At 35.3% G+C, this 27,394-nt stretch overlaps 1 protein-coding gene across 4 annotated transcripts in view; it reads left to right on the plus strand.

Annotated features, from left to right (window-relative positions):
- Positions 1-27,394, plus strand: part of Pias1 (protein inhibitor of activated STAT 1) — a 126,862-nt gene that overhangs the window by 27,463 nt on the left and 72,005 nt on the right. For all 4 annotated transcript variants that reach the window (XM_076850996.2, XM_076850998.2, XM_076850997.2 and 1 more), the window contains exon 2: positions 6,343-6,787. In XM_076850996.2, the coding sequence (XP_076707111.1) occupies positions 6,343-6,787 (445 nt within the window). The remainder of the gene's footprint in view (positions 1-6,342; positions 6,788-27,394) is intronic.

The following is a 27,394-nucleotide window of genomic DNA, read 5'->3' on the forward strand; positions in this document are numbered from 1 at the left end:
AACATTTTGTTACCATGGGAAGTCAATAAATACCTAAAAGGAAAAGTTAAGAATAGATCATAATGAAAAATTCTAGAAGAAATAGCTAAAAAGTCAAAATGGTTGCCGCAGGGATTTGAAAATTGCGGGTGGGGCACGTGGCTGCTGTTTTTTCTTGTTAAAATGATTTGGCTTTTAAAATTATGTGCGCAGGGCTGGGGATGTGGCTCAAGCCGTAGCGCGCTCGCCTGGCATGCGTGCGACCTGGGTTCAATCCTCAGCACCACATACAAACAAAGATGTTGTGTCCGCTGAAAACTAAAGAAAAAAATAAATATTAAAATTCTCTCTCTCTCTCTCTCCCCCCTCCCTCACTCCCTCTGGTTTAAAAAAAATAAAATAAAGTTTTGTGCACATCTCTTTAAAAATTTTAAGAAGATGCTACTCACGGAATGCTCTTCTATATAGAATATATACACTTCTCTGGCATTTTTAATCTTCTACAATTCTAAGAACTATATCATTTGAGGAAGAAAGCTATGAAATTGCCAAGGAGGTAATAATTTCTATAGTAGTAGTGGTTGATGTTACCTTTAGTTGTAAGTATTCATTTTGTTGTAGAACTAACAAATGCAAAGTTTTTTTGTTTTTTTTTTTTTAGTTGTAGATTGGACACAATACCTTTATTTTGTTTATTTTTATGTGGTCCCGGGGATTGAACTCATGCATGCTAGGCAAGTGCTCTACCACTGAGCCACAACTACAGCCCTTGGAGATTTTTAAACACATGGCAGATTAAAAAATTTCAATATCTCAGATGTATTTAAGTGCCTAGTTTTCTTCTGTTGTCAGCATTGTACATTGTGAATCGACTGCTTCATGATTCTTGCAGCTTTTTGATTAAGCGGTGCTTTAGATGTTGTAGTGTTTTCTACCCCCTTTAGTTTTTTTTTTTTTTAAACTGCGTGTTCCTGCAGTCCTTGAGAATACCACAGCCAGCTGTGGTGTCACATGCCTATAATCCTAGCTATTTGGGAGAGTGAGGCAGGAGGATTGAAAGTTCAAGGCCATCTTGGGCAATTTAAGGAGACTCTTAAAATTAAAGAAAGTAAAAAAGGGGAGAAGGGGAGTCTTGGGATGTTAGCTCAGTGGTAGAGTATTCCTGGGGGAGGGTAGGAGAATATGCAGCAGTTGGTACAATAATAGCAATAGGTACCACCTGATCTTTCTTTGCATGTGATTATACTGTTCAGTGGTTGATATAAATCTATATACTTTATTTTTTAAAAAAATATTTAAAATCTTTTTTATACTTTCTTACTTTAAACACCTACTTTTTTTTGTACTGGGGATTGAACTCACATCCCCAGCCCTCTTTTGTATTTTGCTGCAGCCGTGGCAGAATAACCTGGGGGTGATGAACAACTTGTGTAGATTGATACAGCAGGAGTGGGAGCCATTTATTGTAGGACAACAGAGGTATTTATACATTTCACACAGCTTATCTTAATTAACATAAACTAGAGACAGCAGTCAACCAATAAGGAATCTCCACACTTAATGGCTGATGGCATTACTTCACAAACCACTCCCTCTGGCAAAATGCCAGGTGCCATCCAGACTTGTTTACAGACTTTAACATTTTCCCACATTATTTTATTGGTGCATTGTAGTTAGTACAGAGTGGTGGGATTTGTTATACATATTTGTAGATGCACACAATATGACTACAATTTGACCAATATCACTCCCCAGCATTTTCCCACTTCTCCTCCTCCCACTGGTCCTTTTCCTCTGCTGATCTCCCTTTGATTTTCATGAGATCACCTCCCCCCACCCTTTTTCATTTTCCTCTTTAGCTTCATATGAGAGAACATATGACCCTTGACCTTCTGAGTTTGACTTCTTTCACTTAACATAATTATAAGTTCCATCCATTTTCTTACAAATGACATTCTTACTTGCTTCTTTATGACTGAATAAAACCACACACACACACACAACATTTTCTTCATTCATGCATTGATGACACCTAGGTTGGTTCCATAATTTGGCTATTCTGAATTGTGCTGCTATAAACATGGGTATGCGTGTATCACTACAGTTTGCTGAGTTTAATTCTTAGGATAAATATTGAGGAGTGGTACAGCTGGGTCATATGGTGGTTCCATTCCTAGTCTTTTTAGGAAATTCCATAGTGATTTTCATTGTGATTGTAATAATTTATACTCCCACCAACAATAGAAAAGTGTTGTTTTTTTTTCTCCACATCCTGTTCAACATTTATTATTATTTGTATTCCTGATGACTGTCATTCTGACTGGTGGGATTTGAAATCTCAGTGTAGTTTTTAAAAATTAATTAATTTAAATTAAGTATATATGACAGCAGAGTGCATTTTGATTCATTGTACACAATTGCAACACAATTTTTCATTTCTCTGGTTGTACACAATGTAGCATCACACCATATATGTATTCATACATGTACCTAAGGTAATGATGTCCATCTCATTCCACCATCTCTCCTGCCCCCATGCACGCTCCTAACCCTCCCCTTTGCCCAAAGTTCCTCCATTTTTTCCATGCTCCTATGTGGATCAGTAAGCACTTATCAGAGAGAACATTTGGCCTTTGTTTTTTTGGGGATTGGCCTACTTCTCTTAGCATGATATTCTCCAACTCCATCCATTTACCTGCAAATGCCATTATTTTATTCTCTTTTAATGCGGGTGATATTCTATTGTGTATATATACCACCATTTCTTTATTCATTCATCTATTGAAGGTTGCTTCCACAGTTTAGCTATTGTGAATTGAGCTGCTATGAACATTGATGTGGCTACATTGCTATGATTTGCATTTGTCTAATGATGTTGAACATTTTTTTCATAATTTCTTGGTCATTTGTATTTTTTTCTTTTGAGAAGTATCTGTTAATTCATTTGCCCATTTAGTAATTGGTGGTTTTTGTTTTGTTTTGTTTTTAAAGATTGAAAGTTGTTATGTTTTTCTTCTCACCTCCCCCACACCCCTGAAATGTGGATTGAACCCAGGGGCAGGAACTTCATCATTGATCTACATTCCTAGTTCATTTATATTGTCTCCCCACATTTTTTATTGCTGGCATTATAGTGGTATATATTAGTAGAATTTGTTGTTACATATTTGTACCTGCAATATGACAATATAATTTGGCCAATATCACTCCCAAGCATTTCCCTCTTCCCTCTTTCTCATTCCTTCCTACTTTAAATACCCTCAAAGCCAGTCCTTCATTATGTTTTTTAAACTTGGTACTGTCTGCTGAAACTACTCAAGTACAAACTATAACTTTTTTTTAGTATTGAGGATTGAACTCGGGGGTGCTTAACCATTGAGCCATATCCCCAGCTTTTTTTACATTTTATTTAAAGACAGGGTCTTTAAAAGGGCCTCACTAAGTTGCTGAAGCTGGCTTTGAACTCCTCTCAAGCTGCTGGGATTACAGGCATGTGTCACTGCTCCTGGCTACAAGGTTCCTTTTTGGGGAGGGGAGGTACTGGAGATTGAACTCAGGGGCACTCAACCACTGAGCCACATACCCAGCCCAATTTTGTGTTTTTTAAGAGACAGGGTCTCACTGAGTTATTTAGTCCCTCGCCATTGCTAAGGCTTGCTTTGAACTTGCAGTCCTCCTGTCTTTGCCTCCCGAGCCACTGGGATTACAGGCATGTATCACTGCACACCTGACTGGAGCTACAAAGTTCTTATTGATTAATCCATTGCTCTATTTTTTCCCCTTTCCCCTAACCAGGTCAACAACTTTCTTTGGTCAACAACTTTCTTAGCTTTAGTCAACAACTTTCTTAGCTTTACTATTTCCCATGTAAAAAACAGGGACTATACCTGCCTCATAATTGTGATGATTGATGTTAAAAAAAAAAAAAATTAGAAGTCATGGCTTGCTAACAGCAGCTACATTAGAGTACATTCTATGTACTAGGTATTATTTTAGCTGTTGCTTTTGCTTGCTTTGCCTTTCAGAGGCGGTCAAAAAATATAACTAAGAGCAGTTAGGTTTATTGTTGTATCACTAACTTTTTCTTTGGACCTAGCAGCAAGAGATTTTAACTTATATAACTTGTCAATGTGTTTTTCCATAAAAATAGAACAATTATAAGTGTGTACTTTATTTTTACCTATTTATTTTAAGACTGTGTCTCAAATTGTTGCCCAGGCTGTCTTGAACTTCTAGGCTCAAATGGTTCTTCTGTGTTGGCCTCCCAGTTAGCTGGGATTACAGGCATATGCCACCTCTCTGGGTCTCTGTGCTATGTTTAAATACTTGTACTGTCGTGTGAAGAGTTCATGGTAGGGGCTGGGGATGTGGCTCAAGCGGTAGCGCGCTCACCTGGCATGCGTGTGGCGCTGGGTTCAATCCTCAGCACCACATACAAATAAAAGATGTTGTGTCTGCTGAAAACTAAAAAAAAAAAAAAAAAAAAAAAATTTTTTTAAAAAAGAGTTCATGGTAATCACTGTATTGCTGATTTTATTTTTTACTTAGGAAAAATGGAGTTAACTTGAAATGGAAAGATAGTTCTCCTTAAATTTTGTACTTCCTTTCCCCTATAAAATGAAGTATATATGTCCATTGCCAATTTAAATTTATTTTTAACCTTAAATCTTTGAAATTTCATGTTGTTTCTTTTAAAAACAGAGCACACTTACTAATAGTGCATTTCAGTTTGAATTCCCTATGTCCCCCACCTGGTTCTATCCTGCAGATTGGTTTACTTTACTTTTTGAGACAGGGTCTTACTAAGTTGTTTAGGGCCTTGCTGATTTGCTGAGGGTAGAACTTGGCGATTCTCCTGCCTCAGGCTTAGTTGCTGGGATTACAGGTGTGTGCAATCACACCCTGAATTCTTTATTCCCTTGAAAATAAATAATAAAATTCTTAAGCCTATTTTGTGCTGTTTGGGACATTTTGGTGAGTAGAGAGAAAATGGTATCTTGCTGACATTATAGTTAGCGATTTTACAACCTTTGATAATATGGGATTTGGGGTAGAATTTATTTATTTATTAAAATTTTTATTTTTATTTTTAGTTTTTGATAGAACTTTATATTTTTTATTTATATGTGGTGCTGAGAATCAAACCCAGTGTCTCACACATGCTAGGTAAATGTGCTACTGCTGAGCCCCAGCCCCTAGAATTTATTTTCAAAGTTTTGTTATGTCTTTTTGTATGCCTCTATAGAGCACGTGTGTTTAGGTTTTCATTTGGATAACTTTTCACTATAGCTTCACCTCCATCCATTTCATCTGATATACCATTCTTGTTTATTCATTTACTCTCTAGACATTTTTAAGTTTCTACTATTGTCAGGCCTTAGTCCTGGATGCTAAGGATAACATCATCATGTGCCTTAGAGAATTTTAGCCTAGTTATAGAATCACTTATATAAGCAGAAAATAACAGTATAGCAGGATAAGTGCTAAAACAAAGACATGAAAAATACCCAGTAAAAATCGTTTAAAAACTGAACTGTTGGAAAATGGAATCCACTGTTTTCATGTATGCTGTGGCATGTAGATCAAATTTTTGGACTTTCAACCTGGCCTTCCAAGTGGAGTAAAAGTAACATATGTCTAGCTCTGTTCTTTTCCTAATGGTTTAGTAAAAAGAGCCTGAATTTTTAGAAACCCATAGATTTGGGTTTGACTTTCATCTGCTACTTAGGTTATGTGGCCATAGTAAGTTATTTAAACTTTCTGAACTGGTCTTCTTGTATGTAAAGCAGAAAGGATGACACCTGTGGAGTTGTAAAAAGAAAAAAAAAATGGCAGCCCATATGAAAATATCAAATTTAGGATCTGTTATATAAGGGACCAAAAAAAGGTATAGTTTTAAGACCTATACATTCCAGAGTTACTACAGAATGTAATACTTGATAATGTTACTGATATTCTTCCTACATCTAGTGTTTGAGGTGGACTGTTTGTTTCAAATATACTTATAATTTTTCCCCCACAAAACCAGAAATGTTCTTGAAGGCACATTATCATCTTTGCCATCTATATAGCGCACTCTCCTGGAGACTCAGCGTTTGATGAATACCTGACAATTTCATCATTAACAGTGGATGTGTACCTGGTGTATACTTTATCTTACATCTTTCTTAATCCTGGGGGGAAGTCAATGAATCTATGAACATTAATTTTAAATTTATTTGGTTATTTAAGTGATTAAATGATTTGTCCATGATTTGTCCTTTAAGCAAATCATAAGGAAGGGAGGGGTTATCGTAATATATTGTTAATATTATAGATTATTTTATTGGATACTAACATTTTACATTTTATTTTTTCTCTAAGCAAATGGTTATGAGCCTTAGAGTTTCTGAACTACAAGTACTGTTGGGCTACGCTGGGAGAAACAAGCACGGACGCAAACACGAACTTCTCACAAAAGCCCTGCATTTGCTAAAGGCTGGCTGTAGTCCTGCTGTACAAATGAAAATTAAAGAACTCTATAGGCGGCGGTTCCCCCAGAAAATCATGACGCCTGCGGACTTGTCCATCCCTAATGTACATTCAAGTCCTATGCCAGCAACTTTGTCTCCATCCACCATTCCACAGCTCACTTATGATGGTCACCCTGCATCATCACCGTTACTCCCTGTTTCTCTCCTGGGACCTAAACATGAACTGGAACTCCCACATCTTACATCAGCTCTTCATCCAGTCCATCCGGATATAAAACTTCAAAAACTACCATTTTATGACTTATTGGATGAACTGATAAAACCCACCAGTCTAGGTAAGATTATTATAAAAGAGTATTTGGTTTCTTTTGCAGGATAAATTTTTCATTTGAGACTTTTAATTAGACTCAGTTTATTATTCATAATGAAAAATTTTTTGACATTGGGAATTAAACCTGGGGTGGTGTAGTACTGAGATATATCCCTATCCCTTTTTAGTTTTCGAGACAAGGTCTTGCTAAATTGTGTAGGCTGGCCTTGAATTTGTGGTCCTGCCTCAGCCTCCGGAGTTGCTGGGATGATAGGCTTATGCCACCACATCCAGCAAGAATATGGACTTCAGAGTAATATTTGATGTTGTTGGTTAATATTTTACAATAACTCTTATAAATTAAAAAAATTAAAGCCAAATAAATCACTACTGGTCTCTGAATCCAGTTCTTAATTTTCAGTAAAGACTAACTAATTTTGATTACTTGAATGTGTGAATGATTTTAAGTATCATAAAAGGAGACTTGATCTTTAATGTATAGCATTTAAATTCAGCTGATTTTTTTTTTCCAAATGGATATGTGTGCTTTATAGGCACACATGATCATGATTATATAATATGAATACTTGAAATTTTATTTACTGTGTTCTCGCACTGTTTTATTTGTCTAACATGTAGAATTAAATGTATTAATCAGCTTGTAATTTTAAGTGCTATAATGTCACTTAATGTAGAATAAAACTGACTCCTGTGACCTTTAACATCCTTGGTGTAACATTTAAAATATTAGACTTCTAGGGGCTGGGGCTCAGTGGTAAAATGCTTGCCTTGTATGTGTGAAGCACTGGGTTTGATCCTCAGCACCACATAAAAATAAAGAAAGATACTGTATATTCATCTACAACTAAATAAATATTTAAAAAATATTAGACTCTAGATGCTGGTACATTATAAATCAGTGGTGGGCAAAACTATGGCTGGCAAGTTTATCCTAGCATGTGTGGGTTTGGCCAAGAATTTTTTAACAATATTTGTAGAGTTGTAAAAACAAAACAGAATCAAAGAATATGTAACTGAGACCATGTGTGCCTGCAAAGTCTAAAATTTACTATCTGGGTGCTTAACCATTGAGCCACATCTCTGGCCCTTTTATATATTTTATTTAGAGACAAGGTCTTGCTAAATTGTTTAAGGCCTCATTAAGTTGCTGAAGCTGGCTTTGAACTTACAGTTCTCTTTTCTTGGCCTCCTGAGCCAATTCTCTGGCTCTTAATAGAAAAAGTTTGTTGATTCCTGTCATAAATCATTAAGCATTTCGGTTTTGGGGACTGGTGAGTGTTGAATATTTTTTTAAGAACATTTACTGAAATCCATCTTTGAACTGGGAAGTGGTGGTTTTTACTTATATTTCGTAGAATTTATTGGAGTCAACATGACAGGAGTAATTTTCAAATAACATGAATTTTATTCATATTTTATTTAACTGGCCATAACAAAAGAGAATATTTATTGAGAACCTACCTAATGCTTATAAGACTTACATAAGCTCATTGTGAAAAATAAAAATTATCTCCAGGCACAGCCTGTTATCCCAGATATTCAGGAGGCTGAGGTAGGAAAATTGTAAGTTCAAGGCCAGGCTCAACCACTTAGTAAGAGACCTGTCTCAAAATAAAAAATATAAAGGGCTGCAGATATAACTTAGTGGTAGTGCATCCCTGGTTTCAATCCCCAGTGTACCCCAAATTGCTAAATCCCCTTCCTTGTTAGCAATTTAGTGTGTATACCCATACAAATAAAAACAATTTTTTTCTTCTTGCTTGCCCTCCCTGCTTTTCCTCTCTTCCTGATTGAATCCAAGGATAATTTACTACTGACCTAATTTCATTTTTTATGTTGAGACAGGGTCACACTCAGTTGCTAAGGGTCTCACTATATTGCTGAAGCTGATCTTAAATTTGTAATTCTTCTGCCTCATGTTCCCAGCTTGCTGGGATTACACGCATGTGCCACTGTGCCTGGCTGGTAACAGAAGGAATCATGTACCTAGTATTGTGTGATTTGCCTTGTATTTTTCCCCTCATTAGTATAAATATCTTTTCTTGTCTGATCTCTTATTTTAAATTAAAGCCATGCCTACATCTATATAAAGTCTGTAATGTATGTATATATATATATATATAGTCTAGCTCATTTCTTATTAAAGACTGTATACTATTCCATGATTTAATTGTTATTAATGACAAAATTTTCTAGTTTCTCACTATTAAAAACATGCTACAATTAATGTCATCTGAATTTGGAAAAGAAAACATATTGGTGACTTTTATTTTATTTGATTCCCAGCTTCCAAATTTTCCTATGGTCTTAATAGTTAATGTATTACGTTTTCATTTTCACTGATAAATTTCAAGTGACAGTGTGATTAGATAATGTTTAATATATATATGAATTTTGTTACGGAGAGTATAAATGCAAACTGGATACACATGATTACACTGAGTAATATTTAATTTTTTGGGGATTGGTACTGGAAATTGAACCCAGGGCCTTGAACATGCTAGGCAAGCACTGTATCCCTGGGTTACACCCCCAGCTTGAAAATTTTTTAATTAAAATTATTTTAGACTTTATAATTCTGAGACAGGATCTCACTAAGTTGCTCAGGATGACCTCTCAAATTTGTGAATATCCTGCCTCAGCTTTGCAAGTAAGCTGGGATTATAAGTGTGTATCACTGTTACTGACTTTCTTAGGAATTTTTAAAAATGCATAATATTGATAGGTAAACATCTGATTTTTTTCCCCCTAAGGAGATCTTACATACATTATGTTATTCAGGATGGGGGTGTAGTTTGGGGTAAAGTGCATGCTTAGCATATGCAGGGCTCTGGGTTTGATCCTCCGAATGCAACCCCTCCTCTTAAAAAAAAAAAAAAGAAAGAAAAAGAAAGAAGTTATGTGTAAAAATTACAGTGTATGATGCCTTTCTATATTATTTTCCCTTATTAACTCTTTAAAGGATGGACAGTAAATTTTAAATGATTTTTCCATCTTTATTCTTTATCTGTAAACTTCATAAAAACACTTAAATGGTTTTTTTGGGTGATGATTTAAGAAACAACATCATAAAATTTTGTCCATTCCTGATGAACACCAGTGTATAAGTCCTCACATTTATAAAGTATGCTAGATTGAAGTATTAAGAGATTTCCCATGAAATTTATTTAATTAGATTTTTCTTGTATAGTCAGTCCTCATTATTTGTAGATTCTGAATTATAAATTTGCTTGCTGAAATTAATTTGTGAGTCAAAAATTAATAATTAAATAGATCATTTTCATTCATGGACGTTTGCAGAATGGTGAAAAATTTGAGTTGCCTGATGAGTAAGGTGGAACTCTGCCTTCTTAGATTGAATCCTTGTACTATAAACAACTGTCCTTTTTGTGTTCTCTCTAGTGCTACTTTGGGAGGGGGGGCATTTTTGTGCTTTTTTTCTCTTTTTTTGGTGATTTTGCTGTTTATAGTGGCCCCTAAGTGTGGTGGTGAAATGTTATCTAGCATTCTGAGTGAAAGACAGCTATGCTGTTCCTTATACAGAATATACAGGTAACATTTGCTCAGGCATGAGTTAATGGTAATTTGATCATGAATTCAATGTTAATGAATAATAGTATTTATTAAATAAGGTGTCTAAACTGAAACATACAATAAACAAGGTTATGTATTCATCCTTAAGTGAAAACTGTTAAGACCAGAGCCTCACAGGAACCTAATCCTGTGTTTCCCCTAGGAACAGTGTTAAATATTCACTAATTTAATACTTGGATGCCTTATTATAAAACACAGTTGCTGCATATAACAATGATTCAGTAACAGGTAAAGTACAATTTGATTTGAAAACCAATTTTCACGAATAACTCCATTGTTTGGATATATATTCACACAAAAATTACAAAATAGGTGACATAGAATTGCTTGGTGGTATGTAAATGAAGTTACAGTTTTTCCTTATCATAAAACTAAAATAAAAGCAAACTTTCTTTAAAGTAAGTTTTTAAAATTTTATTTATTTTTATGTGGTGCTGAGGATCAAACCCAGTGCCTCATGCATGCGAGGCAAGTGCTCTACCACTGAGCTACAACCCCAGCCTCAAAAGCAAACATTTTGATTACGCATAGAACGATTTCACTAAAAAATAATTTGTGGTACTTTAGTGACTCAGTGAATATTTGTTGCAGGGGAATGCTTGGTAAATCTGAAAAATAACTATTGAAAAAAGATTCTGAGTAATCTGAAGAATTTATAGTACAATTATATTTAAAGTTCTGTTTTTATAGATTCCTTCGTGTTATTAAAAAGATATTCTGAGCTGAGCATAGTGGTGCATGAGTGTAATCCCAGCTACTCTGGAGGCTGAGGCAGGGTAATCACACATTTGAGACCAGTCTGGACAACATAGCAGGACCCTATCTCAAAGTAAAAAGAATTGTAGCTCAGTGATAGAGTACCCCTGGCTTATTCCCAGTGATGGGGTCGGGGTGCGGGGGAGAAATCTTACTTTTGGTCTATAGCTGGTTTGTTGATCACAACTAGTTCTTGAGTCCAGAACGTGAATGGGTAAATTTAATTTCTCATCTTTTCCCTTCCATTGTTGGCTATAGCACTAGATTTAAACACATTTTAAGGTGTTTACATGTAAATTGAATATTTAATGTATGGTTTGTGTTTTGAACTAAACCTGAAACAAAAGTTCTGATAACCCCCATTAGAATAATTTTTAATGCTTTATTGGAATCATTTTGTTATTTCTTCTGTCTCTATCTCCCCAAACTAGGGATTGATCCCAGGACCTTCACATCTACTAAGCATACAATACCAGTGAGCTGTAAACCTCCAGCATTATTTTTTGTTTAAAACTGAATAATTTTAACATCTTTAGTTTGTAAATATGTGAAAAGTATTGTTCCCATTGTTCATAGTTAACTAGAATTGAGAAGTGAAATAAAGGTAAATTAAATGATTGCTTTATTATATACTTTTGCTTATCAGTATCAAAAACTTATTCTGAGGCCTCATTCCAGTGCTTTTTAAAAAACTCCTTTTCCTTTAAATCTTTTAAGATTTCCTCCCTTTAATCTGTCTATTCCTTCCATACCCACAATTAGCTTTTATTTCCTACCTGTTCTCTTTTATTAGGTGTTTTTGTTGTTCCTCAAAATAAGGCCTCTTCAGTATTTATCTGCATATTTCCCTAACTAGTTAGGAACATGTTACGTGGCAGTTACTCACTAAACATTTATTAGCTCTACAAATCATTTTAATATAACAAGTGAGAAATCTTCTATTTCAGTTAATTCAGTGTCATTTTAGCCATTTTGCCATATAAACACAGCTAAGGTATACCATACTTTCCCATCATAAACAGTGACAGTAATAAGGATTGGAAATAGGGAAAAAGGATATCCTTCTTCCTATTGCCACACCCTCATTTTAATCTTTGTGATTAATTGATGCCTTTGAAATTTAATGTATTTAAAATTTTCACCTGATTACAAAAATAATCATGTTTAATGTAGAATCCATATAAATTACTTGCTTACTTTGGATGAAAACTTTGTAAATATATCTTGCATGTTCCAATTAGTTGTCTGTTTGTGTCTGTGTATTTCTGCTTTTATTTTGCTGGAGAGAACCTCAAGTACTAGCTGACTTAATAGGAGCCAAGACACACATATTATTAATCCATATAAATAATGGGACACTAAAATTGTTAAATCTTCATAGTATATTGAATACCCTGTGTTAGAGGGTACCTTGTTTGAAATGTTTTCTTTGCATTGCATGCTGCTGTTGGTGTTGTTGAGCTATGCTATGGAATTTATATAATTATGAAAGCCAAAAGGAAAACTTTGATTTAAAAGTACCTTATTATATCCATTCAGAGACAAGATGATTACTTGATGTTTTTCCTCAATTCTTTAATATTGTTGTTACATACCTAGATATAATTCTCAGTAGTTTATAATATTATTGTTTAAATTGGTCCATGATAGAGCATAGCAAAGACAAAATATTCTTCATGGTTACTGGGAGAATAAGTTTGTAGTATTTGATTTAGACTTGAATAAACAAATTAATTATTACTTAGTTTTGTATTTGTTACTAATTTAGCTATTTATGTCTTTCTTGGCTCAGGTAAATTTTCATGTAGAAAATACATTTTTAACAGTTTTAAATTTTTTAGTAGTTCAAATTAGAGACTAAGATGTAGAGGACAGCTTCACATTCATTTGGAGCAGTCATAAAAGTTTGGCTCGTCTTATTTGCTTTACTTCAAATTTAAAACAACGTTTCTCAAAGGATGTCTTCTCTTCTGGTGTTTAAAAGATTTTGAACTATTAATCATGTGTTTTTATGGATTAGATATTTCTTGTTGATATGAGACAAAATTGTTGACTTTGAGTGTTATTTCCACTATTCTAATTCAGCATTCTTATAGATGGTTACTTAAGGACATTATATCTACTTGCTAGGATCTGTATGTTTCTGTCTCCTCAAAACTCAAATGTTTGAAACTAATCCCCAATGCAGTAGTATTCAGAGATGGGACTTTTAGGAGGTGATTCATGAGGCAGAGCCCTCATGAATTTAATTAATACTCTTGAGGCCCATTGGAGGGTTTTTGCCTCTTCCATGTGAAGACATGAGAAGATGCTATCTATGAGAAATAGGCCTTTACCAGACACCAGATCTGGTGTTGTCATGATCTTGGTCTTCCCACCCTCCAGAGATATGAGCCATGAACTTCTCGTTTATAAATTATCGAATCTGAGGTGTTTTGTTATAGCAGTCTAACTGAATATCTTTTTTTCCGGTGGTATTGGGGATTAAACCCAGGACCTTGTGCATGTGTGGCAAGCACTCTACCAACTGAGCTATATACCCAGTCCTTGTTATAGCAGTCTAAATGGACTGAGGCACCCCTGTTAGGCAATCCAACTAGTTCCAGTAGTTAATTGTTTTTACTTTTTGGTATCTGGGATTGAACCCAGGGGCACTTAACCATTGAGCCACATCTCTAGACCCCCCCCCCCCCACTTTTTTTTTGTATTTTATTTAGGTACAGGGTCTTGCTGGGTTGATTAGGGCCTCACTAAGTTGCTAAGGCTGGGCTTGAAATCTTCCTACCTTAGCCTCCCTTGCTACTGGGATTACAGATGTATACCACTGCACCCAGCTGTCAGTAGTTAATTGATAAAGGTTATGAACAGTAAAAATGGTACATAATAAACAGTTATCTCATGCTTTACTGACTGAGCTAGCAGAGCACTTTAAACATTTTACTTTAATGTATAACCACTTGCCAATCTTTTGATGTAGGCCAAGGCCTTAACATTGAGTCTTATGATTTCCCAGTTTGAGATTCCTTATGGGTAGGAAGAGAATTTAAAGACTTTTGTAAAGTAGTTTGAATGCAGAATCTGTTAAAATTGTGGGAAAGTGTGGTTTTTTTTTTGGGGGGGGAAGGGGGTGCCAGGGATTGAACTCAGGGACACTTGACCACTGAACCACATCCTCAGCCCTATTATTTGTATTTTATTTATTTATTTTTTGTATTTTATTTAGGGTCTGATTGAGTTGCATAGTGTTTTGCTTTTGGTGAGGCAGGCTTTGATCTCAAGATCTCTTGCTTCAGCCGCCAGAACCGCTGGGATTACAGGTGTGTTCCATTGCGCCCAGCAGAAAGTGTTTTATAGTTACCTCACCTAGTTCTATAGTTTTTTTTTTTTTTTAATCAAATTGTCTTTATCAGGTTTTTGCAAAACATTTAACTTCCTTTTCATAGAATAGTAAATCTTTCTTTTTCACTTCTATTTCATTGGTTTCTGTAATGTTTAGTTAACTTTTGTAATTAGGATTCCAAGTGAAACTAGCATAAACAGGTCTGAAAATAAACACCTTTGCTTCTTGATGAGCACACAGTAGTATGAGCAGAAGTGTACAGAAGCATTGGATAGGTGTCTTGGGCCACAAGTCAGCTTACTAGGAAATCAGTCATGATATTTTAGAGAGGAATAGAGAGCATAAGTTAATATTTGGAATGTAAGTTAAAAGAGCATCTACTGAATTTCTTTTTACATCATCCTTAGTTAATTCTGAAATCAGTGAAATAAGAAATTTGTTGTTTCTTACTGGAGAATAGTGATTTTTTTGTAGGTAGCAACATGGGTCATTATTATGGTTGAGGGTTTCTTAGAAATCTATTATTTCCCTTTTACCTCTTTAAAGAGGTAATCATGGGGGGGGATTGAGAGAAGTAGGTAAGTAAGCATATTTTTTATCAAAGAGTTTCATGTTTATATTTTTTTCCTTTACTATTATTATTATATTTTGATACTTAATTTCTGGCTTTTTACCAAAAATTGCCATTAAAGAGCTAGAAATCTCTGGCTCAGTAGACTGAGGTAGGTGGATGACAAGTTCAAAGTCAGGCTCAGCAATTTATTGAGACCCTGTCTCAAAATAAAACATCAAAAAAGGGCTGGGGATGTGGTTCAGTGGTTAAACACCCCTGGGTTCAGTCTCTCATATCCACCCCTATCCCGGGGGGGGGGGGGGGGATTATATGTGAAGATGATCTCCTTTTTCAGTTCTTCTAAAATTCTGAAAGAGGCCTAATATTGTTTGGAAACTATTCGGATGCTACAGACTGAAGAATCTGAAATATTGGGAAACACCCCCACCCTGCCCCGCTGTACAGGGAATTGACTGAAACACATCTCAACACTTTTTAGTTTTTATTTTGAGACGGGATCTTCCTAAGTTGTTTAGGTCCTTGCCAAGTTGCTGAGGCTGACTTGCAATCCTCCAGCCTTAGCCTCTTGAGTCTCAGGGAGTACAGGCGCATGCTACTATCACAACCAGCTTGGGAAAAGTTTTAATTGAACACATGGAAATCATTTTTCAGTTTGTATTTAAAAAGTCAATATTGTGTTTTATCCTTCTGCTTTTTAGGGTTTGGAAGGTGATTTCTATTTACATTTTATTGTTTATGAAATAGTTTTTTTCTTTTAACACCAAGAATACCTTTTCTCTGGGTTATCTATGTTTTGAAGTTTCCTGAGCTCTGTTGAAAATAGTTCTCAGTTTATGTGGGACAGTGTACTGATACTTCTAGATGATAGCAACAACCTAGATGTATTGAATTTCTAATTTCTAATGTATTTTTAGAAAGCTAGATTATAGCCTTTTTCTTTTTAAATTAGACTATTTCTGTATAGACATTTACAACAATTTTTGGGAAGATGTATAATTTATTTAATAAATTTCAATTAAAATATGTGTGTATACGTACATGTATATATATACACACACAGGTTGGGTTTTGCCTTTGGAAAAAAAGCTAGCAGATGCTTCAGCGCTCCTAAATAGTTAAAATGATCATCTTGTTTTGTGCAGTGCGGGTAAGGTTTCTTCTATGTCTTAATAACATTGGTTACTGGTGTTTTCTATCAAGGGCTCTTCTGGCATTGGATTATATTTCACAGTATTCTCTCCCCCCCCTTTTTTTTTTTTTTAAATAATTGAGTTTCTTTCTTCCGCATGCCTAATAGCCAGAGTCTAGAGATGAGATGATATAAATTCAAGCATGCAGGCTCTGATAAGTATTGGAAAGGTCGTTCAAAGGTTTTATGATTCACTCTATTCTACTTTTAGAAAAGTTGCCTTCTAACAATTCAGCACAAGCTGTGTTCTTCTTTACTTGAATTTTGGAAAATCAAAAGCGCTGATTTTTCTGTAGGCGGGTTTCTTCTCTAGAAACTTTTATTCCTAATTTGGCAGCACTGGTTTCTGACCTTCAAAACAAAATCTAAGATTTAATTTCTAAAGCTTATATTCCTTTGTAGATAATCTGTCTTTATCTGGAGATTTTAATATAATATTTTTTTATTAGTGTTTATATGGCTGTCCAGAACCCTAAAAGCTCTAAGGCATCCTGTGTGTTTTTGATCTATGGATAACTGTGTACTTGCATGTCAGTCTTGGAAACTAAGAATGAGACTCTTTTTGGTTGACAGGAAGAATTAGTAAAAGAGCTTCTCTATATAATTACAAATATGAAATAAATTTAAATTGAGATATTGATGAATCAAACATTTAGAATCCTAAGTGATTTAAATTTAACAAATTTAACAAATTCTACTTACTAGAGTAGAATGTAAAGATTAAATATCTAGAATATAGTGTTTGAAATGCAGTATTACAGAATTTGTCAAAGCGTTCTGCAGACTCCTTTGGCCCAGTGTGCTGAGCACAGATTGGGTTGTTGAAAGAGTTGCAGAGGGGGCTGGGGATGTGGCTCAAGCTGTAGCGCTCTAGTCTGGAATGCGCGCGACGATGGGTTCCATCCTCAGCGTCACATAAAAATAAAGATGTTGTGTCTGCCGAAAACTAAAAAATAAATATTAAAAAATTCTTTCTCTCTCCCTCTCTCTTAAAAAAATAAATAGATAAAAAAGAATTGCAGAGCAGGCAAAGGAGGATTTTGTTGTGGTAATCACAGTACAGGTAGGATGGTACAACAAAAGAGAGAGCCTAATTTTGGTAATGTTTCCTTTATGTTGTGACGCTCACCACATCCCTAGTCCTTTTTATTATTTTTGTTTTTATTTTGAGAAGGTCTCATTAAATTCCTTGGCTTTGAACTTTCTGTCCTGTATCAGTCTCCTAAGCTGTTGGGATTACAGGCATGTGACACTATGCCTGGTCCCTTCGTGTCTTTTTCAAAGGCATTTTATTTATAAATTCTGAGTGATTGGAGGGTAATTTTAAGCCATTCCCTTTCTTCAGCCAGACTTTCAGTTTTCACAGTGCTTGCATGTGACCCTGTCGTTTGGGCAGAGATTAGTCATTTCTAATTATTCAGCATTAGTCCTAGCTAACTTATTTATTTACTTATGGTACCAGGGATTGAACCCAGGAGCACTTAACCACTGAGGCCCGTCTCCAGTCCTTTTTTATATTATATTTAGAAACAGGGTCTCACTGAATTGCTTAGTGCCTCACTCAAATTGCTGAGGCTGGCTTTGAACTTGCAGTCCTCCTACCTCAGACTCCGGAGCTGTTAGGATTACAGGCGTGTGCCACCATGTCCTGCTGGCTAAATTTGTTAAAACTGGAATGTAAATAAGCTTTAGGTGTGCCAAAGAAACTGGATATGTTGAATGAAGTATTAGAATTTAACCACTTTAGGTTTTTAAAAAAGGCTGAATTGAGAAAAGAAAACACATTTATTATCCATATGCATCCTTTCAGGATAGTCTGCAATTTACAGAATTCTATTTTAATGTTTATTTCATAGATGTATGTATTTCCAAGAAAAAAAAAGATGTATATATTTCAAAGATATATAAATACAATTTTTTTTTTCTCAGTACTGGGTATTGAATCTAGGGACTGCTTATCCACTTGACTGCTGAGTAACATCTGTATAACTTTTTAAATTTTATTTTGAGACAAGGTCTTGAAAAGTTGTCCAAGTTGGCCCCAAACTTATGATCTTCCTACATTAGCCTCCTAAGTAGTTGGAACTACATACTGTGCCTCTGTACCCTGCTTCAATTAATCTTTTTTTTTTTTTTTTTTGAACTGGGGATTGAACCCAGTGGTGCTTTACCATTGAGTTTTATCTCCAGCCTTTTTTATTTTTTGAGACAGGGCCTCATTAAGTTGCTGAAGCTTTTGAGTTTGTAATCTTCCTCCTTCAGCCTCCTGAGTCAGACTTACAGACTTGCCCCACAAAGTCCAACACCATGAGGTCTTTAATACTGTATGTGAGTTGGAGAAACAGAATTCAGTCCTAAAAATTATGGGGCACTTAATTCTGCCAAGGACTAAGCTGGGTTCTTTATTCTCATTTAAGCCTCAGAATAACTTATTTTGTGAGTTTTGTGAAAGAAATAGCTGAGACCCAAAGAAAGCTTAAGTGAGGGGTCACAATTCAAATGCATATTTGTTTAATTTCAAAGCTAGTGTATATCCTAATAATAAACCTTAAATATTAAAAGTAAATAAAAATATTTAGAAATTGTTCTTTAGAATAATTAGTAATTTTGTAACATCCTTACTCTTATTTAGAAAAATCCCCCTGAATTTTTTTTTTTTTTTTTTTTTTTGATAGAAGTCACTGAGAAGCTGGATGTAGTGGTGTACAACTGTAATCCCCACAACTAGGGAGTCTGAAGCAGAAGGATTGGGATTGCAAGTTTGAGACCAGCCTTGTCAATTTATCGAGACCCTGCCTTGAAATAAAGAATACAAAGGGCTTGGGATGTAACTCAATGGTAAAGTGTTGCTGGGTTTAATCCCTATTACCCCCCCCAAAATAAAAAAATCACTGAAAAAATTGGGGTCAGTATGAGGTATATTGAGCTACTGAATGTATTGTAAAAGATCTGTGGTTTTAATTTTACATGATAATTTCTTTTGGGGGGAGGGTACTGGGGTTTGAACCAAAGGGCACTTAACCACTGACCCACAGCCCCAGCACTTTTTTATATTTTATTTAGAGACAGTCTCCTTGAGTTGCTTGGGGCCTCACTAACTTTCAACTCAGGATGCACCTGCCTCAGCCTCCCAAGCCTCAGGTATTAAAGGCATGGGCCACCATGCTTGGCTTTATATGATAATTTTAACCAGTATATACTATAAAGGAAATGTTTTTTAAAAATTAATTAATTAATTAGTTTATACTGGGGGTTGAACCTGGGGAGCTCTATCACTGAGCTACATCCCCAGCCCCCCACCCTTTTCGTAGTTGTAGATGCACAGAATGTTTTTATTTTGTTATGTGGTGCTAAGGATTGAACCCAGTGTCTCACTCATGCTAAGCAAGCACTCTGCCACTGAACTGTAACCCCGCCCCCAACCTATCTCTTTTTATTTTGAGACAAGTCTTTCTAAATTGTGGAGGCTAGCCTCAGATTTTCAATCCTTCCCATCCTCCCAAATAGCTGGGATTACACATGTGGACTACCACACATGGCTTATGTTTTGATTTGGGGTGGGAGTACCAGGGATTGAACTCGGAGGCACTTAACCACTGAGCCACATTCCCAACCCTGTTTTGTATTTTATTTAGAGAAACGGTCTCCCTGAGTTGCTTAGCACCTTGCTAAGGTGCTATGTTGCTGAAGCTGGCTTTGAACTCAGGATCTTCCTGTCTCAGCCTTCGGAGCCCCTAGGATTATAGGCTTGTGCCACATTTTGCTTTTTTTTTTTTTTTTTTTTTTTTAATATTTATTTATTTATTTGGCGGACATAACATCTTTGTTTGTATGTGGTGCTGAGGATCGAACCCGGGCCGCACGCATGCTAGGCAAGCGCGTTACCGCTTGAGCCACATCCTCAGCCCCCACATTTTGCTTTTTATGTAAATACATTCAGGGAAGGGAGAATCTTGTTTACCTCTTATTCCCAAGAGATTTGTGACTCTTTAATTATTTAATTTTTATTATTTAATTATTTAAGTATTTAATTATTAAGCTATTTTTATTTAAAAAATTCATTCAAACTGGGTGCAGTGGTACACCCCTATAATTCTAGTGCCTTGGGAAGCTGAGGCGGAAAAATCACAAGTTCCAGGCCAGCACCAGCAACTTTGGGAGAACCTCAGCAACTATAAGGGAGACCTTGTCTCAAAGAATAAAAAGGAGTAGGATAAAGCACTCCTGGGTTTAATCCCCAGTACAAAAAAATTTTTTTTTTTTTATTCAGCTGACATTTACTGATGCATTCTTGTGCCAAGTACCATTCTAGAAATAAGTTCATTTATAAGTTCATTTTAGGACAAAGTAAACTGAAAGGAATTGTGATGAAAATTAAGGGAGGGGATTGTATCTACTGGGCAACATGAATTTAACATTTTTGTCCTGTGGAGTTGTTACTGAAAGGTTAGTCCTTGTCCCACATGCCAATCCAATAAGAAGGACACAGTTTTAAGAAAAAGAAAGAAATAGTTTTCTAGCAAAGGAGAAACACTGGGCACTCCTGTCCCAGGGGCAGTGATTCTGCCCAACAGTGGGAACAGGATTTTTAAAGAGGTGACTCAAAGGCTTCTGTGAGTATGTGCCTAGGATGGGGAAGAAAGGTAATCTTGTTTCCCCTGAAATTAGAGAGAGTGGGGAGATTAAGGAGGAGCAGGAAGAGAGGAAGAAAGAAATATCCATTAAAAAAAAAAAAAAAGAAAGTCCCAATGGCAAACTAGCAAGAGATATATTCAAAGCATAAAGTCCCAATGGCAAACTAGCATAGAGAGAGTGGGGAGATTAAGGAGGAGCAGGAAGAGAGGAAGAAAGAAATATCCATTAAAAAAAAAAAAAAAAGAAAGTCCCAATGGCAAACTAGCAAGAGATATATTCAAAGCATAGAGTCCCAATGGCAAACTAGCAAGAGATATATTCAAAGCATAAAGTATAGAGCATCAGAATCACATGGAGTGCTTGTTAAAATGGAGCTTTTTACACTCCCAATTTTCTGAATTAAATTTAACATCATAGTATATTATGTACTGATTCCCATGTAGACCACTTTATTTTATTTTTTGGTACTAGGGATTGAATCCAAGGGCACTTTATCCCAGTCCTGTTTAGTTTTTATTTTGAAACAGGGTTTCCCTAAGTTGCTGAGACTGGCCTTGAATTCGGAATCCTCCTGCCTTGGGCTCCTGAGTTACAAGTATTTTCCAGGCACAGGGCTTCATTAACATGCATTGAGAGTGCTTATTAACCCCAATTTAAAATTTTTATCCACTGATAAAGTGAAAACATCTTGTTTTAATTTGTATAATTTGCCCACTGCTGAAGTTGAACACTTTTATGAATATTAGCCATTTGTAGATGGTGAATTACTGTAAGTTCTTTCTTCATTTTCCTTTTCTGTTTTATACTTTCATATATTAACATACAGTATTAACTTACTTTCCAGCCACTAAAATTCACTAATTTTCCTGTCTTTATGGGTTTGCCTATTCCAGACATTTCATATTATACATGATTATTTGTGACTAGCTACTTTTATTTAGCATAATGTTTTCAAAGTTTGTCCATTATGTGGTATGGCACCAATTCTTTATTACTGTTTTTTTTAACTATGATTTTTAATGGAATATGTCTTAATTCCTTTTTAAAAAATGATGGTTAAAAAAACACCAAATTTTATCATCTAAACTGCTTTATAGTTCAGCAGTGTTAAGTCTCTTCACCATGTTTTGCAGCAGACTTCTAAAACTTTTTCATCTTGTAAAACTGAAACTATACTCATTAAACAACTCCCCAATTCCCCCTACCCCCATCCCTTGGTAACCACAATTCTGCTTTCTTTCTTTTCTTTTTCTTTTTTTTTTTCCTGTGGTACTAGAAATTGAAACCATTGGTGCTCTATCACTGAACTATGTCCCCATCCCTTTGAGAGGGTTCTGGCTCAATTGCCAGGGCTGGACTAGAACTTTAGATCCTACTGCCTTAGACTCCTGAGTATCTGTAATCACCGCATAAACTATAGTTGCTGGCTTTTACTTTCAATTTCTGTAATTTTAAAAATAACTCATGTAGTTGGAATCATGCAGTGTTTGGTGTGATTGCTTATTTTGCTTAGCATGTTGTAGCATGTGACAGGATGTCTTTCCTTTTTGAGGTTGATTAATATTGTGTGTGAGTGTTTTGCAACAGACCTCCAAAACTCACTCACACACTCACCCCACTATGTTTATCCATTCATCTGTAGATGGATATTTGAGTTGTTTTCATTCTTAGGTTATTGTGAGTAATGTTGTTATGAACATGGGTGTGCAAATTTTCAAGATCCTCTTTTCATCTTTTTTGGATATTTACTCTGAAGGGAGATTTTTGGATCAAATGATAGTTGTTTTTAATTTTTTGAGGAACTGGCCTCATTTTCCATAGCAGCGACATCATTTTGCATTCCTCCCAGGATGGTCCAAGGGTTCAGATTTTTCTATATCCTCGCCAATATTTACTATTTATTGGCCATTCTAATGGGTGTAAGGCAGTATTTAATAATTTTGGTTTGTGTTTTTCTAGTGAAAAGTGGTGTTCAACGTCTTATGTTCCTTGGCCATATATTTCTTTCTTCCTCTTTTTTTTTTTAAGTCTTAAGGAGTCACACAAGTCTAAACCACATATATATGCACATGTATAGAAATGGGCAACAGATTCTCAAGTTCATATGAATTTATAAAACAACAAAGTTAATAATCCCTTGGTACACTTATATGCTATCTTGCTTTATATATTCGAATCTAGATGAACTTCATTTTGTAAACTTTCATACAACATGTCCTTAAACAAAAATTCTTGAAAACACATATCACATGTTTCATTTAGAGCCAACACCAAAGACCACAAATTCAAAATCTGAGTTTAGAAGATGCTTCTACCTCCCTCCCCTAGAAAGAAGTCATTATTTTAACAGATTGTGTATGCTGTTGTCCCTCAAGTAACCATGAAGACAAAAGAATGATGCTCCCATAATCAGGAAAATGACAACCAAATCATACTGTTTAAGTTTTCTACCAACTATATGGTTTAAAATGAGAAATGGGACAATGCTTAGATTAAAACAAGGGAGATTAGAAAATAGTAAATGATTTTTAGAACTATTCCCCCTCAAAGCTGTAAAGATCTGCCTCTGAGAATTCAAAATAATTGTCTAAGGCAAATAAAAGTGATGAAACCTTGAAAAACATTCTAATCATGTTCAATATCTAGTTATAAAAGCTGAAAATGACACCAAGAGGATATTATATAAGTGTCAACAAGGACATCCCCCAAATAATGAAAAATGCAATTTATTTCTACAAAAGCAATGTATGACACAGAATTAGAAGGAAACAGAATTAAAGGTTTACCTATTAAAATATACAGATTCTTACTGAATCTGAAGAGTATAGGATATTTTTAAAAGATGACGAGGGGTGTTAATCTTTTTTTAATAATTTCACGTATTTTGGAACCTCATATTTATATTTCTTCTTTGGAAAATTATCTGGTTAAGTCCTTTGCCCATTTTTAAATTTGATTGTTTTTTGTTACCAAGTTATAGGGATTTTTTATTCCAAATACAACCCTTTATCAGAAAAAGATTTGCTGATTTTTTTGCCCCCATTCCATTGGTTGCTTTTTCACTTTGTTAATTGTTTTCTTTGCGTAGAAGTCTTTAATGTAGTCCCATCTGCCTTTTTTGTTTTTGTTTTTGTGGTGCTGGGGAGTCAAACTCAGGACTATGTTTGATAAGCATGAGCTCTATTACTGAGCTGCCATACCTCTAGCCTGCTTTTGTTTTATGCTGCTTGTGCTTTTGGTGCCATATCCAAAAAATTGCCAAAACCATTGACCTAAAGTTTTACCTCTTTGTTTTCTTTTGGGAATTTCATAGTTTTAGGTATTATATTTAGGTCTTTATTCTGTTTTTAGTTAACTTTTTCTTTACAGTATTTTAAGATAAAGAGTCCATTTTCTTTTCTTTTTTCTCTTCTCTTTCTTTTTTCATTTGTTGAAGAAACTATCCTTTTTTTCCATTGTGTGGTCTTGCTATTCTTACTGAAGATCATTTAATCACATGTGCAAGGTTAATATCTGGACTGTTTTCTGTTTCCTTTGTTTCTTTCTTTGTCATCATGACACTGTTTTGATGATTGTACCTTTGCTTTGAAATTAGGAACTGTGAGACCTCCAGTTTTGTTCTTTTTTTAATATTTATTTTTTAGTTGTAGTTGGACACAATACCTTTATTTTATTTATTTTTATGTGGTGCTGAGGACTGAATCTAGTGCCTCACACTTGTAAGGCAAGCCCTCTGCCACTGAGCTATAGTCCCAGCCGTCTTTTCTTTTGTTTTTATGAGTGCATTAAAAAATTATTTTTAATTGTAGATGGACACAGTATCTCTTTTATTTATTTAATGTGGTGCTGAAGATTGAACCCAGTGTTTCACAGGGCTGTTCTTTTGAACTATAGCCCCAGCCCTTGAGAGTGCTTTTTTTTTTTTTTTTTTGAGAGGGAGAAGGAAGTACCAGGGATTGAACTCAGGGGCACTCAACCATGGAGCTACATCCCCAACCCTATTTTGTATTTTATTTGGAGATAGGGTCTCACTGAGTTGCTTAGCCTCTCTCCATTGCTGAGCCTGGCTTTGAACTCGCAATCCTATCTCAACCTCCCGAGCTGTTGGGATTACAAGTATGTGCCATCTCGCCCAGCATGAGTGTATTTTAATTGTACAGAATATTGGATTTCATTGTGGCATATTCATACCTGCAGATAAAATACTTTGATATTATTACCTACCACTATCCTTCAGCTGTCAGGTTTTTCATATGGCCTTTGTTATAATGAGGGAGTTTCTTTCTCATTCCTAGTTGGTCTTTTATTATAATAGGGTGTTGAATTTTGTCAAATAGCTTTTGTGTGTGTGTGTGTGTGTGTGTGTGTGTGTGTGTGTGGTTGTGTTGGAGATTGTACTCAGGGCCTCACACATGATAGACAAGTACTTTTACTACTGAGCCACATCCCCAGCCCGCAAATACCTTTTTTGTATCATTTAGCTTGTGTATGTGGTATTCTTCTTTCTCCTCCCAATCTTGAATCCTCCACCTAATCATCTTCCTCCTTCCCTCCCTTTTCTCCTCCCACCCCAATTCTGTCTTGAACTTTCCTTATATACGGGGGGGGGGGGGTGGGGATCACTAGTCATGGTATATTTCATTTCCTATTGAATTTGGAGAGATTCAGTATTAGAATAGTTATTCTTGTTTTGTTCCTCCTAGAAAGCACCTTGTCCTTCCATCATTAAGTATAGCTGTGGATTTTTTTTAATAGATGCTCTTTTTTTGTTGAATTTTTGATCATGAAAGTTCAAATTTATTAAATACTTTTCTGCATCTGTTGATATTTTTGTTCATTATGTTATTAATATGCTCTATTACTTTGGTCATTTTTCATATATTAAACCAGTAGCTTTTGGATTTTGTCTGATTTTAGATAATCTGTCCTGTTTTCTAGATGAAAACATTAAAATATCTTTCAGTTCTGAGAGTCATGGGTTTTTTGATCAATTCTGGATTTCACTTTTTTTAAAAACATATATACCTAAGTCTTTGATTTTATTTCTGCCAAAACTGTTGTTTGAATTAATATTTTTCTAGATTTTATTCTGTTCTACTGATCTATTTGTATGTTATCCACTAACAGATTTATTGAATTATTATTATTATCATCATCATTATTTAAAGTAATTGAGCATGGTGATGCATGTCTATAATCCCAGTGACTCTGGAGGCTGAGGCAGGAGGATCCCAAGTGAGATCCTAAGTAACTTAGCAAAATAAAAGATAAAAAGGGCTGGCGATGTAGCTCAGTGATTAAGTGCCCAAGTTTAGTCCCTGGTATTTAAACATAAGTTTTTGGGCTGGGGATGTAGCTCAATGTATTGTGTACAAGGCTTTGGGTTTGATCCCCAGAACTGGGAGAAAACTATTTTTAAAAAATAGGTATTAAGAGCTTTGTAATGTTTTGAACAACCAATTAAAAAAATAGGTATTAAAATCAGAAGGGACATAAGAGTTTATAAGGAAAAGAAAGTTCTGTTAACCTTATAATGTCTCTTTTCCAGACATATTTGTCTTTTTTTGTTTTTGGGGACTGTACTCGGGACTTCTACCTCTGAGCTATATCCCCAACATTGCACTCTCTTCTTTGTTGTTTTGAGACAGGGTGTTGCTAAATTGCCCAGGCCTGCCTCAAATTTGGGATTCTCCTACCTTGGCCTTCCAGGTAGCTGGGGTTACTGGTATGTGCCGCTGCACCTGGTTAACTCATACTTTTTTTTTTTTTTTTTTTTTAAAGAGAGACAGAGACACAGAGAGAGAGAGAATTTTTTTTTTTAAATATTTATTTTTCAGTTTTCGGCGGACACAACATCTTTGTATGTGGTGCTGAGGATCGAACACAGGCCGCACCGCATGCCAGGCGAGCGCGCTACCACTTGAGCCACATCCCCAGCCCCTCATACTTTTTTTTAACTTGAATATCTCTTAAAGGTGAGGGTTAAGTGGTTTTTTGTTTGTTTTTTCTTGTATGATTAAAATGATTGTATTTCTTTTTCTTTTGAAATTTGTGTAGTTTTGATTTGGGCTATTGGAATTTTTCCTCTATAAAATCAAGAAATTTAGGGGCTGGGGTTGTGACTCAGAGGAAAAGTGCTTGCCTAGCATGTGTAAGGCACTGAGTTTGATCCTCAGCACCACATAAAAATTATATAAAGATATTGTGTCCAGTGTCCACCTACAACTAAAGAATAAATGTTAAAAAAAAAACGAAATTTAGTATTTGGTGGTAGATAGATTGGAACTACACTTTCTTTCTTTCTTTCTTTCTTTTTTTTTAAGTTATAGATAGACACAATACCTTTATTTTATTTTTATCTGGTATTGAGGATCAGATCCAGTGCCTCACACATGCTAGGTGAGTGCTCTACCACTGAGCCCTAGTCCCTACAGCTACTTTGGTTTGTCATTGTCTTTTGACTTTATGATGAGTGACTCAGATTTGCTTTTAGTTTGTTTAATTTATCTAAGAAATATTTAAT

The sequence above is a fragment of the Callospermophilus lateralis genome, chromosome 3 (assembly GCF_048772815.1).
Source record: "Callospermophilus lateralis isolate mCalLat2 chromosome 3, mCalLat2.hap1, whole genome shotgun sequence".
In the NCBI taxonomy this organism is placed as follows: Eukaryota; Metazoa; Chordata; class Mammalia; order Rodentia; family Sciuridae; genus Callospermophilus; species Callospermophilus lateralis.